At 40.7% G+C, this 15,114-nt stretch overlaps 1 protein-coding gene across 2 annotated transcripts in view; it reads left to right on the forward strand.

The window, feature by feature from the left end:
• LOC142496161 (hemagglutinin/amebocyte aggregation factor-like) overlaps window positions 1-14,627 on the forward strand; it is a 178,335-nt gene extending 163,708 nt beyond the window's left edge. For both annotated transcript variants that reach the window (XM_075602639.1, XM_075602638.1), the window contains exons 2-5: window positions 35-125; window positions 1,036-1,224; window positions 12,981-13,133; window positions 14,437-14,627. In XM_075602639.1, coding sequence (XP_075458754.1) covers window positions 35-125; window positions 1,036-1,224; window positions 12,981-13,133; window positions 14,437-14,473 — 470 coding nt within the window. In that variant the 3' untranslated portion in view covers window positions 14,474-14,627. The remainder of the gene's footprint in view (window positions 1-34; window positions 126-1,035; window positions 1,225-12,980; window positions 13,134-14,436) is intronic.
• Window positions 14,628-15,114: the final 487 nt, after the last annotated feature.

Here is a 15,114-nt window from a genome sequence, read left to right on the forward strand (position 1 = left end):
TTCATATAACATTTATTCTTTGTATTTTTTGTAGGAAGCACAAAAGATACAAGACGGGTCAACAAATACTACGAATCTTTTAATTTTATATGTCCGGATCATCAAAGCATCAGCTTAATAATAAGGTAACAGTGTTCCCATGCGATAGTGGGATTCAGTGTTCATTAGCGTCAGAGTAGCTGTATTAGTTCTGGAGAATACTAGATAATTTTGCAGGAAGAGACACATTTTGATGGACCAGCATGAGAGCTTGTCATAGATATAGCTCATTCATCAGCACTCGCGTCCTCACTTGCAGATAGACAGGTCCCTCTGACAGCAAAGGGGTTGTTTTGTGTTGCATTGGTACATAGATCTGGCTGGATCCAGTAGAAGGTCTTTTTGTTACTAATGGGTATGAGTGACAATCAGAGGCAGTTTAACCACTAAGCAACTGGGAATTCCATTTAGCAGCAGGGCTGCCAACAGCGGGAGAGAGCTGGGACTACTGTCTTGGACCCGGTGAGTCAGGGGGCCCGAGTACCCTGCCAGTGGCACTAGCATGTGTCAGTTCTGCAGAGGTGTCTCTCAGAGGGGACTTGCTGGAGGCTGGTGGAATTAACAGGAACCTCTGTGAACACTGTCTGTCAGGCACCTCTGCGAGCCTTTCTGGAAGTCTTCCAGCAGGGCCCCTCCATCCTCCAAGGCTGCAGGTAAACACACTCTGTCCTCACCCTCCACTTCTGTCATGGCCCTACCTTCCCACCAGACCCATACCTCATTCTCGTTTCTTCCCCCTCCTGGGTACATAACTACGCCCCCCCCCCAACAGGACAATGAGAATGTACAATCAGTATAATATTCTCCTTTTGAATGTAAAATAAATCAGTAATTATAAATGTAGAATTTTTATTTATTCTAATGCACAATATTCATTTTTGAACGTTAATTGTGTAGAGGGGCGCTAGGCTAAATGGTCGCCGAGGGCGCATAATACCCATAGACCGACCGTGGATACTAAATACTTGCCATGACATCATCTTTGTGTTCCTCCAGTCAGCATGATGATGGCTACAAGGACGAACTCTGGGAACTTGGCTGCAAGAAAGCCTTCAGCGAACTTTCATTATGCAACTGGACCGACGACATCGGTGTCTTAAATGAACAGTGGCAGTTCGCGTGTCTGGATGGCAAGGTCATAACTGGCATGGACAGTTACTTCGATTTGAAAAAGAAGGAAAGGAGGTTAAATCACATGCTAGAAAATCCTTCATTTTAATGTAATTGGCTTCCTTCGAAAAATTCAATCCCCTGTAAAGTCATTTATTTTATTTGTTTGTTTGCAGTGAAAATTAATATGTTTCTAATTTTGTTCTTCCCCGTGTTATTCTAATCTGAGCTGTTACTTATTGTTCTTCTATCTCTTTGGCGAATGATGGCTGCCTACTTAATGCGCACAACACAAGAAACAATAGATTTGCAATGTACCTTTTATATACAAGGGCATACAGTGTTGAGGAGATACAGTAGTTAGTTTTTCTAACTCCAAATATGCTCTATCCCATTTTCATTCTTCTATTGATTATATTCAAAAAAGTGTCCATTGCTGACCACGGCAGACATAGCTATCAACTTGACAAAAGTATCGGGGCGCAGAAAAGAGGGAAAGAATCACTAGGGGGTCTATGCAGTAAGCAGCAAAAAAATGCATTCGCCAGTTTTTGAACTAGCCATGTTTTTGGCGTGTTAAACTCGCTGTATGCAGTAAGGGCCGAGTCCCTGGCGAATGAATGCGCCACCACCATTTGATATAATGGCGAGTAACCGGTGGCGAGGCGGCTGCCTGGCGAGAAGCTGCTGAGAAGCCGTCCCCTGCCGAGATGTGTTTGCAGCAGAGAGAGATCCGTTGCTCTCTCGGCGCAAACATCGGCATATTATAAATTATTTTATATACAATTTTATTCATAGTGTACATGTGCAGGGGGTCTCCGGATCTGAACCGCATTGGTTTTATGTCCGGGGACCCCCTGCTTCCCGAGATACAGGCCCCTTTATGAGGTGCCGGTATCCCTCTGCATTTAAATGTCCCGATCACGTGACCGCAGAATGTAAACAAAGCAGAGGGATACCGGCACCCCCTAAAGGGGCCCGTATCTCGGGAAACAGTGGGTCCCCGGACCTAAAACCAAAGCGGTTCAGCTCCGGAGACCCTCTGCACATCTACAATATGAATAAAACACCCATATCAATACACAATCATTCCTTACCTTTGCAGCAATGTGCTATGGTAACGAAGCAGCAAGAATATATTTTTAATAATACTGTACAGTGAGCACGGGGTCCCCTGAGCTGAACCGCATTGCTTTGTGGACCAGGGACCCCCTGCTTCCTGAGGTACAGGCCCCGGTATGTGTGATCGGGTGGACAGTGTCACCGCCATGTTTATAGTGTCCTATACGCTACGTGCCCGCAATAAAGATGGCGTCGACACTGTAACCGATGCCCCAAACCGGGGCCTGTAACTCGGGAAGCAGGGGGTCTCTGAGCCAGAAATCAATGCGGTTCAGTTCAGGGGACCCCCTGCTCCCGCCCAATATTATTAAAATACATTAATGCTGCTTCATTACCATAGCGGATAGCTGCTAAGGCAATAAAGGGGTTAACACATAATAGCATGTTTATTGGGGACAATTGCCCCCAATAAACATTGCAATACACAACATACAATACAGTAATGGGCAAAATTAATATGATCCACAAATGGATAATAGTACAGTTGTCCATTTAAAATACATAAATAACAATAAATACATTAAATACATATAGCACTCACCCATGTCCGGCTGCCACGATGAAGGCCATCCTCATCTTCATCCTGCCCAAGCCCCATCCGCTTCTGCAAAACAGAAACAAAAATAAAAACATCCAATGTAATGTCCCCTAAACCCTTAATCACCATAGCGGTTATTAACCGCTACAGTCATTAAGGGGTTAACCCACCCTCACCCACATACCCTACCCCACTACCCCCCCACCCTGTGAGGCCTAATCACCCTCACCCACTACCCACAAGGGAGGCCTACCCACATACCCTTGGGGCCAATATCCCCTCCCCGCACCCCAACACATACAGTACAATAATGTGCCAAATAACTATTATCCAGATAGGGATAATACATTATTTGGCCATTATTAAACACATTAACTAGCATAGTAAAATAAAGAAAATTCGACTGACCTCATCAATAAGAAGGCCCCGTCGCCAGCATCATCCTTGTGGTCCGTTGCCAAAATAATACATAGCCAATACATTGCAATGACATTCACATATCAATGAACCCCTTAATCACCTTATTGGATACTAACCGCAAAGGTAATTAAGGAGTTAAGCCATCATGGCCACATACCCACCCTTCACCCATTCCTTTGTACAGTGGCTTCATCATGAAAAAAAAAATTACAATAAAATAAAACATTATACATATATATATAAACACATGATGAACCAATATACAAATAAATGTCTCAGAGTTAACACAAACATGCTCCAATAAAAATACCACTTATCCCTAACATCCTCAATGAAATACAATGCTATTTCCTAAACAAATCACATGTAATCATCCAATCTAAAGCCTCAAATGCCACTTAAAACATTGCATTTACATTGTATACATGCTGCATAAAATGTAAGCTACATGTAGACGCTGCAAATCAATGTTAACAAGACAATATTCCAAATAAAATAGCATTACATCAAAAGAAGTATACAATGTAATCCAATAAAGTCACCATCAATCAATTTGCTACATTAATTACATCCCAAAACAATTAAAATAGCATCCATACCAATTACACAATTAACTATAGCAACCGTTAAAGAGAACAAGTTACCATCATACAAAATAGGACACCAAAAATTACAATATACAAAAGCAAGCCTCACCATGACCTAAAGTACAGCATAGAAGCACAAAAATTACATCTATCTAGTTATAAAATACATTGAACACACATCAATGCATAGCAGCATAGCCAAAATCATTGAACATAGTGGAAAGCAAGCTTTTAAAACACTATCATTTCTTACCCTGTATGTATATATCTCTCTAGACATACATACATTCATACATACAGTGGCAAGAAATGATGTACAATAAAAAAAACCAACACATGTAAAAAGCAACAAAAAACAGTTACATTAAATACATTTCTTTAGTTCACTTACCATTACTTGACCCACTCACCGACTCCCATTGAACAGCTTACTCACGAACCAATCCACGAACAGGAACCCATAAAATAATAAACCAGAAAATAATAAACATTAAAATAATAAAACACAACAATCCACGGGTCTTCTACTTGTAATCCATCTTCATCTGTATTCTTGTTTCTTCTATCTTCTTCCGGGGTCTTCCTCCCGTCTGCTGCCACGGCCTGGTCTTCTATCTTCTCCGGAGGTCCTTCCTCCTCGGCGTCTGGCTTCAAAATGAGACGACATAGGCTTTTAAAGGCCTATGACGTCACATTTTTGTCATGGTTCCCAGGGCCCTGATTGAGCCGTGAAAACCATGTGTTTTGGCCGATAAAAAAAAAATGATGACGTCACTTAAAGGCAATGAAAGCACAGCCAATCAGAATGGCTTTGCTTCAATTGCCTTTAAGATGACGTCATTAAAACAAACATGGCCGGCCTCACATGGTACGGTAGCCAATCAGAGCGTGGGAACTCCATCCCAAGTCTGATTGGCTCTAGTAGACCATGTGACAGAGGCTTCGGGGAGAACGGATATGACATCATTGGTTCTAGTACCATGTGACAGGCTTTCAATGACGTCATATCCGTTCTCCCCCAAGCCTCTGTCACATGGTCTACTAGAGCCAATCAGAGATGGGATGGAGTTCCCACGCTCTGATTGGCTACCGTACCATGTGAGGCCGGCCATGTTTGTTTTAATGACGTCATCTTAAAGGCAATTGATGAAAAGCCATTCTGATTGGCTATGCTTTCATTGCCTTTAAGTGACGTCATCATTTTTTTTTTATCGGCCAAAACACATGGTTTTCACGGCCCAATCAGGGCCCTGGGAACGATGACGAAAATGTGACGTCATAGGCCTTTAAAAGCCTATGTTGTCTCATTTTGAAGCCAGACGCCGAGGAGGAAGGACCTCCGGAGAAGAAAAAAGACCAGGGCGTGGCAGCAGACGGGAAGAAGACCCCGGAAGAAGATAGAAGAAACAAGAATATAGATGAAGATGGATTACATGTAGAAGACCCGTGGATTGTTGTGTTTTATTATTTTAATGTTTATTATTTTCTGGTTTATTATTTTATGGGTTCCTGTTCGTGGATTGGTTCCTGAGTAAGCTGTTCAACGGGAGTCGGTGAGTGGGTCAAGTAATGGTAAGTGAACTAAAGAAATGTATTTAATGTATCTGTGTTTTTTGTTGCTTTTTACATGTGTTGTTTTTTTTTATTGTACATCATTTCTTGCCACAGTATGTATGTATGTATGTATGTATGTATGTATGTATGTATGTATATATGTATGTGTGTATGTATGTCTAGAGAGATATATACAAACAGGGGAAGAAATGATAGTGTTTTAAAAGCTTGCTTTGCACTATGTTCAATGATTTTGGCTATGCTGCTATGTATAGATGTGTGTTCAATGTATTTTATAATTAGATAGATGTAATTTTTGTGCTTCTATGCTGTACTTTAGGTCATGGTGAGGCTTGCTTTTGTATATTGTAATTTTTGGTGTCCTATTTTGTATGATGGTAACTTGTTCTCTTTAACGGTTGCTATAGTTAATTGTGTAATTGGTATGGATGCTATTTTAATTGTTTTGGGATGTAATTAATGTATGCAAATTGATTGATGGTGACTTTATTGGATTACATTGTATACTTCTTTTGATGTAATGATATTTTCTTTGGAATATTGTATTGTTAACATTGATTTGCAGCGTCTACATGTTCCTTACATTTTATGCAACATGTATACAATGTAAATGCAATGTTTTAAGTGGCATTTGAGGCTTTAGATTGGATTATTACACGTGATTTGTTTAGGAAATAGCATTGTATTTCATTGACAATGTTATGGATAAGTGGTATTTTTATTGGAGCATGTTTTTGTTAACACTGAGACATTTATTTGTATATATTTTCATCATGTGTGTGTATATATATATATATATATATATATATATATATATATATATATATATATAAATATATATATTTATTTCATGATGAAGCCACTGTACAAAGGAATGTGTGAAGGGTGGGTATGTGGCCATGATGGCTTAACCCCTTAATTACCTTTGCGGTTAGTATCCAATAAGGTGATTAAGGGGTACATTGATATGTGAATGTCATTGCAATGTATTGGCTATGTATTATTTTGGCAACGGACCACAAGGATGATGCTGGCGACGGGGCCTTCTTATTGATGAGGTCAATCGAATTTTCTTTATTTTACTATGCTAGTTAATGTGTTTAATAATGGCCAAATAATGTATTATGCCTATCTGGATAATAGTTATTTGGCACATTATTGTACTGTATGTGTTGGGGTGGGGGGAGGGGGTATTGGCCCCAAGGGTATGTGGGTAGGCCTCCCTTGTGGGTAGTGGGTGAGGGTGGTTAGGCCTCACAGGGTGGGGGGGAAGTGGGGTAGGGTATGTGGGTGAGGGTGGGTTAACCCCTTAATGACTGTAGCGGTTAATAATCGCTATGGTGATTAAGGGTTTAGGGGACATTACATTGGATGTTTTTATTCTTGTTTCTGTTTTGCAGAAGCGGATGGGGCATTAGCAAGATGAAAATGAGGATGGCCTTCATCGTGGCAGCCATACATGGGTGAGTGCTATATGTATTTAATGTATTTATTGTTCTGTATGTATTTTAAATGGACACATTCACTATTCTCCATTTGTGGATAATAGTAATTGTGGCCATTACTATACTGTATGTTAGGGGGTATAGGTGTTGTTGGTGTAATATATATATATATATATATATATATATATATATATATATATATAAATATATATATATATTTATATATATATATATATATATATATATATATATATATTTATTTAGTTAGTTAGTGTGGGGCTGTTGTGTGTGTTTTATTTTTATTGTGGGTAGCGGGGGTGGTTGAAGGTGGTATTTGCCCCAACGGTGGTTTGTTTACGGCTTGCGGGTGGGTAGCGGGAGGGTTTAACCCCTTTATGGTCGTGATGGGGTAAAGTGCACCCGCAACCCCCCCGGAAGCCCTAAACAAACAACAAGGGCCAAATACCCCCTTCACCCACCCCCGCTACCCACAATAAAGCTGGCACGGTGGCTTAACCCCTTCATTGCCTTAGCGGTTAGCCGCTAAGGTAATGAAGTGGCCTTTAAAAGCATTTTTCCTGCCTCGGATGCATGCCGGGGGGCTCCAGTGCTGGTATTAATGGTATCAGCTCAGGAGTCCCCCGGCATCAATCCCAGCCAGGAAAAAGGCCAGAATATTTTCTAAGTGCCGATCTGCCGCTCATCCGAAGTCTCTAACCATCAACTTGCCAACTTTTTTTGGCGTGGCTGATTCGGCATAAAAACGCCATTCTAGAGTGGCAAATAGCGGCGCAAAGCTACTCGCCACTGCTAGAATTGAGCGTGGCGGATAACATGTCTATTTTAGGCGAAAAGTGGCTTCTCGCCTCGCCAATGGCGGGGAAAAAAAAACCGCCAAAAAAATTGGCAGCTTTTTTGATTCTCGCCACTTTTTTGCCCCTTACTGAATAGGGTTGGCATTTTTGGCGAGAAACTGTCGAGAAGTGCCTTTCCGCCGCTTACTGCATGAGGCCCTAGGTGTTCAAAAGGCATATAACATTTTATAGTAGCATAAAAAAGTACAAGGACTTACAATAAAATAAGGATCTTATTGATCCAAATACACCAGGCAGGTATAAACCACAACTGGAGCTCCGTGGTCCATAAACCCCCCGCCTCCAGATCGCAGATGGTATGTGCCGAGAGGAAGTTCCAGACCGGCATCCACTTGTAGTCTTCCCTGTACGCGTGTAAGCAACGCTAGGTCTACAGCATCATCACGTTTGTACGCAGCATGCAAATTGGCTCGCCTACGCATTTCGTGTCACGTGGGACACTTCGTCAGGGCAGCCACAATGCTCGTTGGAGCTAACTAAATACAGCAAGCTGACCAATGGGTAACATTATAACTCGTCTGGAAAATGATATCGTCAGCCTTCCAATTAGTAAATAGATCACAGCAGCATACATAACAACGATTAACATCCATATAATATAAAAAACAATTTATACATAAAACATGAGACACATGTTAATGAAAATTAAATAAATAACCATAATAATAATATTAGATAATAAAAAGTATATATATAAAAATAATCAGAAAAATGCATATATTAGACCAAAGTGTAAAAACTGCATACCTGTTACACATTGATATACAAACCTCTAGTCATAGACAGAATTACAAGAGTTGCAATATGCATAAGACGATCTCAGAGCTATCAATCAATATATAAAAACAGATGATTGTGCTAAAGCTCTGTAAACATTTGCACTTCCAGCATGTTAGTAATATGATTACATGGTGTAATAGTGATATTACACATTAGCTTGGTGTTATTTATCAAAGTTATGGAAATGTAATTTTGACATTTTATAAAGTAGAATAACCAAAATCATTGTCACATAAGAACTTTGTAATTCTAGCATATTAGAGATATGGTTTGGTGGTAATGTTGCACCTTAACATGGTGATATTATCCATATTGTGAGAATATAATTTCATATAATATAGTATTACATTTATGAAGTCACCATACTCGTTGTCACACAGGTGAGGTAATGACATAGTTGCCAATATCAGAAGCTCATATAAGAGGCGTATGATACTTGTAGTAAAATGCGTATACAGTATATGTTTCTTAAGACAAATGTCTAATCTAATATAATATACCATTTTGGAGATATTAAAAGGGAAATCACAGCATATGTATTCACTAGTTTAAATGAATGACTTGATGTTCAATTAAATGTCCACTAAATTGTACTAATGGACATATTAATAGGGAAATCTCATTCAATGCTAAAGCTATAACAAGATAAATCTCTGAAAGGTCATGGTACTGTCATGGATAGAAGCAGACAAGAAGGCAGAGAGAAGAGAGAAGAACCATATCTTCTACTGAAACTTCCCATCATACCAACAATAATAATGAAAATGATTATTTATTAAGTCCCAAGATAAGGAAATTACTTAAGGAAAGGGGCTAATTCGATATGTTCATTGAGACCACCAGGAGACATGCTGCCTAGAGTGAACTTCTGATGGCCAGCGCGCATTTAATACTGTCTGTATCAACTTTGTCAAGCTGTATTCCAATATATATGTGTAACCCTCCTTGCCCGGCATCCTAATGAGTTTAAGTGCCTACAGTACTACATTGGCTTACTCAGTCTCTATTACCTTGTCAGGGTGCTGGATTCATGCAGGTCGGGCGTTGGTAATGCAATGATGGGCGCCAAGAACTTTATTCATACTAACAGCAGCTTTATTTATCAGTTGATAAAGGCTTAATCACAACATATATGTTACACCTGGTATATTCACTTTAGTGTTTATTATTAGTGCTTTCTGTATTCTCTTCCCTAGCTGCACCCAATCTCGGCCCGCTAGGGAGATGTTATTGACTCCTTATGGGTTACCTAATTGATCCCTCTGCTCGGGTACTGAATGCCATCTCATGTCCTTCTGGGTGAGAGTCAGCTATGGACCTTCCGATTGGGCTGATCCATGGGGGCTGCAGCTTGGGAAACATATTCTAGGCATAGTCTTCCTCTATCTGAATCACGGGAGCCATTACTGAGGACGCTGTCTGGGTAGGGCACAGTTGCTAACTATAAAACAATAAAGGGGATAATTACCCTATATCCTAAGCTATAGAATCTATTTTCTAAACATATAAACACTATTCACAGTGAGATCCCTCCTCTGTGACACCTCCAGGGAACTGCTTTCCAGAAACTTCTCTCTCACTATATATATATATATATCCTATGATGACATTCCTATCACCATGCAGAAGTGGCTGGGCGATTCTGCCTAGTCACCCAGAACAATGTGTTGGGGAAAGGGGCGTTACTTTGTGTAGGCCCACATAGTTAACCCTCTAAAGCTATAGTATTCCCTAGGGGTGTTTTGTTAATATTTGGAAGATACAAGACAATCTTTCAAGGGAACCTTCCCCTATGCCACAAGACAAAATTACCATCGTTGGACACACATGGTAGTTGACTGCCTTCCAAAAGACATCAACAGACAAATAGGGAGAATGAGTGGTTCAGAGAGTAAAGACACTGAGTGGCACTGAGTGGGGGAACCTGGTTCAATTCCCGGTGTCGGCTCCTTGTGACCTTGGGCAAGTCACTTTATCTCCCTGTGCCTCAGGCACCAAAAAAACATAGATTGTAAGCTCCAGGGAACTGTGCCTGCAAAATGTCTCTGTAAAGTGTTATGTAAAACTAGCAGCGCTATACAAGAACATGCTATTATTATTATTATTAAATAACATCCAAAAGTAAGATGGGAGGATGCAATCAGAAAGTTTGTTGGATTAACATGGAGAAGAGAGTCTTGCAACCGCAATACATGGAATATCATTGGTATGGCATTTAATCCAGCAGCAGATCAACAATATGTAGACCCCTATGCCTCAGGGAAACTATGCATGCTGCTGTACCTGTTTGCTCACAGAAGGCCTAAGCCTCTGCTGCTGGGAGCTTGGGGTGAGCTCTTTCTCCTTTTTGGTGCAGCGCCTCCACCTACGAAGGATTCCAGCATCGGTGGGATAGCCCCTCACAGGAACCAACACACAGAAATAGTAATACTCCACACCAAATATATAACTAAGCTTTAATGTACATAACACTACACACATATGACACACATTAACTGTACCAACAAATACCCCCAATGACCCAACACTTGGTGGTTCCCCCAAAGTACTGAGGGTGCCGTGGCACCAATACCCCTTGTGTTCTGTCCCAGCAAGTCCCCACCCTTGTGTGAGGTAGCGCTACCCCCTGTGCATGTAGGTGCACGTTGGGTACCTGCCTGGGTACTCTAGTACACGCAGACACACGCAGGGCTCACAGACACCCATGGGGACCACCCAAGTGCACCCAGACACCAACAGGGACCACCCGAGGACCCACAGACACCCACGGGGACCACCTGAGGACCCCCAGACACCGGTGGCCTCTGGTATCAATCATGTGGGGGTAGAGGAGGTGGGTATTAGTGTTGTTGTGTTTTTAATGTTTATTGTGGGTAGCAGGGGTGGGTGAAGGGGGTATTTGGGCCTTGGTGGGTTGCGGGAGGGGTTAACCCCTTCATTGCCTTAACGGTTAGCCGCTAAGGTAATGAAGTTGCCTGGAGATGCATTTTTATTGCATGGAATTCATGCGGGGGTCTCCAGTGCTGATATTAATGGATATCAGCTACGGAGCCTCCCGGCATCACTCTGATGCAGAAAAAAAAGCATTTTTGTTTCTAAGTCCTGTCTCGCTGCCTCTCAGCAGCTTCTCACCAGCATCACGCCAAATTTTCCTGGTGTGAGGATTTTGGGAGAAACTCATCATTCTTGAGCCGCGATTCGCCTCGATAAGCTAATCGAGGCTTCTAGAATTGCATGAGTTTCAGAACCTGCCGATAAGTGGCTTATCGCTGGTTGCCCGGCGATTTTTTTATGACGGCTGAAAATTTTTGTGATTCATGCCTTTATCGCCCATTTATTAAGGCTTACTGAATAGCAGTAGGCATTTTGGCTGATACGTGCTTGATAAGTGGCTTATGAACGCTTATAGCATAGGCCTCTTTATGTTCTTTATGTTTTATATTGGCATAGCAGTTTATTTCATTTAACACTTGTATTTGTTACCCTATAGTTATTGGTACTGTGATTAGTACTGGCCAGGTTTATATTCTCAGTCTTCACAAATGATCTCACATAATATCACTAGCTGCATTTAATCCATCACTGTTTGAGTACAACTATGTGAGTGACTTTATAGTCATTAGACCCACCTTTCTTGCTTGGTTTGACCTAGGCATGGTCCGTTATCTATTTAATTTGTGTGTATATATATATATATATATATATATATATATATATATATATATATATACAGTGTTCGACAAACCTATACATTTGTTCGCCCCGGGCGAGTGGATTTAACCCCCGGGTGAGTAAATATTGGCCCAAGCAGCACACGTTTGGTACTAGGTGGCGAGTAGATTTTTTGGTGATTTGTCAACCACTATATATATATATATATATATATATATATATATATATATATATATCATATACATTTTAAGTAATGGTGGATGAAAAAGGCAACAAAAACCCTCCACTGTTAGCATATAGCAAATAAAGAATATTACTTGTGAGCACATTTACATGTCCTAGACAGGTCTGCAACCCGGCCTTTCAACCATTATCACCTAGCATACAGTGCTCCCACTGCAGCAAGGGATTCTGGGAAATTACATGCAAATGAGCACACGTCACCTTTTGCCTGGGAAATCCAATCACATAGATATACAATATACAGATACAGATTATATTATATACATTATATATTATATTATATACAGATTATATATTATATAATTATATATATATATATATATATAATCTTATGGACAACTCTTTCGTATGAAATATTTATCTCAACATTATACACAAACTGTACCTTTAACCAAGGATTCCTGTTTGATTTTTGCCTTGCCATCAGACAGTGCAGAATATTGGTTTCATACTGGACAATATATCAGCTAAACGTCAGAAGTCTCCCTCATGATAGGGACGGTTGGGACAGTGTGGTTGGGTTACTGGTAGACGTTGGGTTGGTAACTCTTCGAATGACTGTCTTCTTCTCCAGGTGGAAGTATTACTGCTGCAGCGGGGGGGTGAGATTCGACTATGACTGCCAGTGGAGCGAATACGTCAATAGTTTTGATGCTTACATGAGATGGGAAGCGCCCACTCATTACTACCTTGTAGGAATAGCCAGTTTCCATGATAAATTAAATTGGTAAGTATGTGTCTCCTGCAAGGGGAATCCCTTTTGGACGTGAATGTATTTTTACTCTTTCAGTTTTCTTTCCGAAACAGCCATCACTTTTGTTTTTGTCTTCTTGATTTACATAGTATCAGCACCGGCCCACACTGCTCATCACATTCTGACACTAATATGTTTGTGGGGAACTGAGTTTAAGACACTTTTTCTAGGGATCAAACAGACACTCCTTACAGTAATTATGGAATGATTAGGAAATACTCATTGGGAATGGATCGATACTCATTCCTACATCTATCTTTTATTCAAAGCTGAATTATTTGTTGTAGAGCAAGTATCAATTATTTGTATTTACTTAAAGCACCAGCCTGTGCTGCCTATTTCTTTTAGGTTTTTTTTTTTTTATATTACCTAAACTAGAGCCGATTTATTGCTCGGGCGCTATGGTCAGCCTTGCACTTGCGGCCTCCAGGAAGCTGAAACGTCATCAAGAGCTGATATTGTGGCTTTCAATTGGTGGCCCTGGTGCCATATACAGTATATGTCGCTTTTGGTATCACGCACAGACACAAGAAAAGTACAAATATGCCAGGAAAGTTGCGGTCTCCAGAGAGACCTAAAGATCAGGGAACAGTTCAGGGGGATTGCCCCAAGATCAGGTACAATTAAATATATATAAATACATACACAAAAAACTGGGTACTGCTGCTTTAACCTTTTCAGTGCCGGGGATCTTGCGGCACGATTGACATCCACTCAACTTTTTGCTCTTTCGGGTCATGTGATTGCACCGGGAGCTATCACATGCTGCAACTTGCCCCGGATGCTGGAAATAGAAGTGGGCGGGATCCACTTGTATTTTGATCGGGTTAGCTGGTTCACCCCCTAGAAAATGAGTCAGTGCCGATAACATACCTGATAAGTTATAGGGTCCTCTGGCATGCCATGACCCATGCCATACTAGGTATGGTATGAGAGCACTGTAAGGGTTCCATACAAAACCCCACAAAACACTGCCTACAGGTGTTACCGCGGCTCATAGCAACATGCCGTGGCTAGTTGGGGGGGGGGCTGGAGATGCAGCCACGGCCGGCACAATGCCGGTAATATTTTACGGAAAGCAGAACCGCGGCAAATGGGGATTGTGAGAAATTCAATCAGGTTACATGTGAATGTAAAGATAGAAATAGAAAGAAATTGAAGTTAGCTGCAGCTTTATAGTTCCAGGTTTCTGCACTATTGTACTGACTGCTCATTTTAACTTGAAGATTTCCCAGTCTGCGGCAGTCACTGTAAATACATTTTCTTTGCCCCACAGGAAAAGACGTTGGCAATACCGGTACTGTGCTATGTAACCAAGAGGAATCGTCCGCCGGAGCTAAACGTAGTTTGCCGATACATAATCTGACCAGTGATTGTGCATATGATATTTGTGCTTTGGACGCTATTGTGCCACTAATTTCAAATTAAACATTCAGATCCTCCTATAATAAATGATGGAATCAGAAAGTGTTGTTGTTTATTGTGACGAAGTTACATAGAAACATAGAATTCCACAGCAGATAAGAACTAGTGATTGATGTAAATTGTGCTGAAATTCTAATTCGCTGTGTAACTGGTGTTTCTTAGTCAATTCAAATTTTCGCAAATTCATCTTAGTTCAGAAAAAGGCACCTCTATAAAAAAATAATATATATATATATATATATATATATATAGTCAGATAAGGCAGTTGGCACTCCAATAGGTGCTGGAAAGCCACAGGTGCACGTCCCATATAGAGAATGTAGTTATACGTTACCGTTCCAAGGATTGGTAAACAAGAGACAGCACTCAATGTTGAAAATCAAAGTGTATTAGTGAAAGCAAAAATACATCCAGAAACCCAACGTTTCGGTCCTACAGAATGGGACCTTCCTCAGGGGGATACAAAGGGTATTTTTGCTTTCACTAATACACTTTGATTTTCAACATTGAGTGCTGTCTCTTGTTTACC

The sequence above is a fragment of the Ascaphus truei genome, chromosome 5, assembly GCF_040206685.1.
Source record: "Ascaphus truei isolate aAscTru1 chromosome 5, aAscTru1.hap1, whole genome shotgun sequence".
In the NCBI taxonomy this organism is placed as follows: Eukaryota; Metazoa; Chordata; class Amphibia; order Anura; family Ascaphidae; genus Ascaphus; species Ascaphus truei.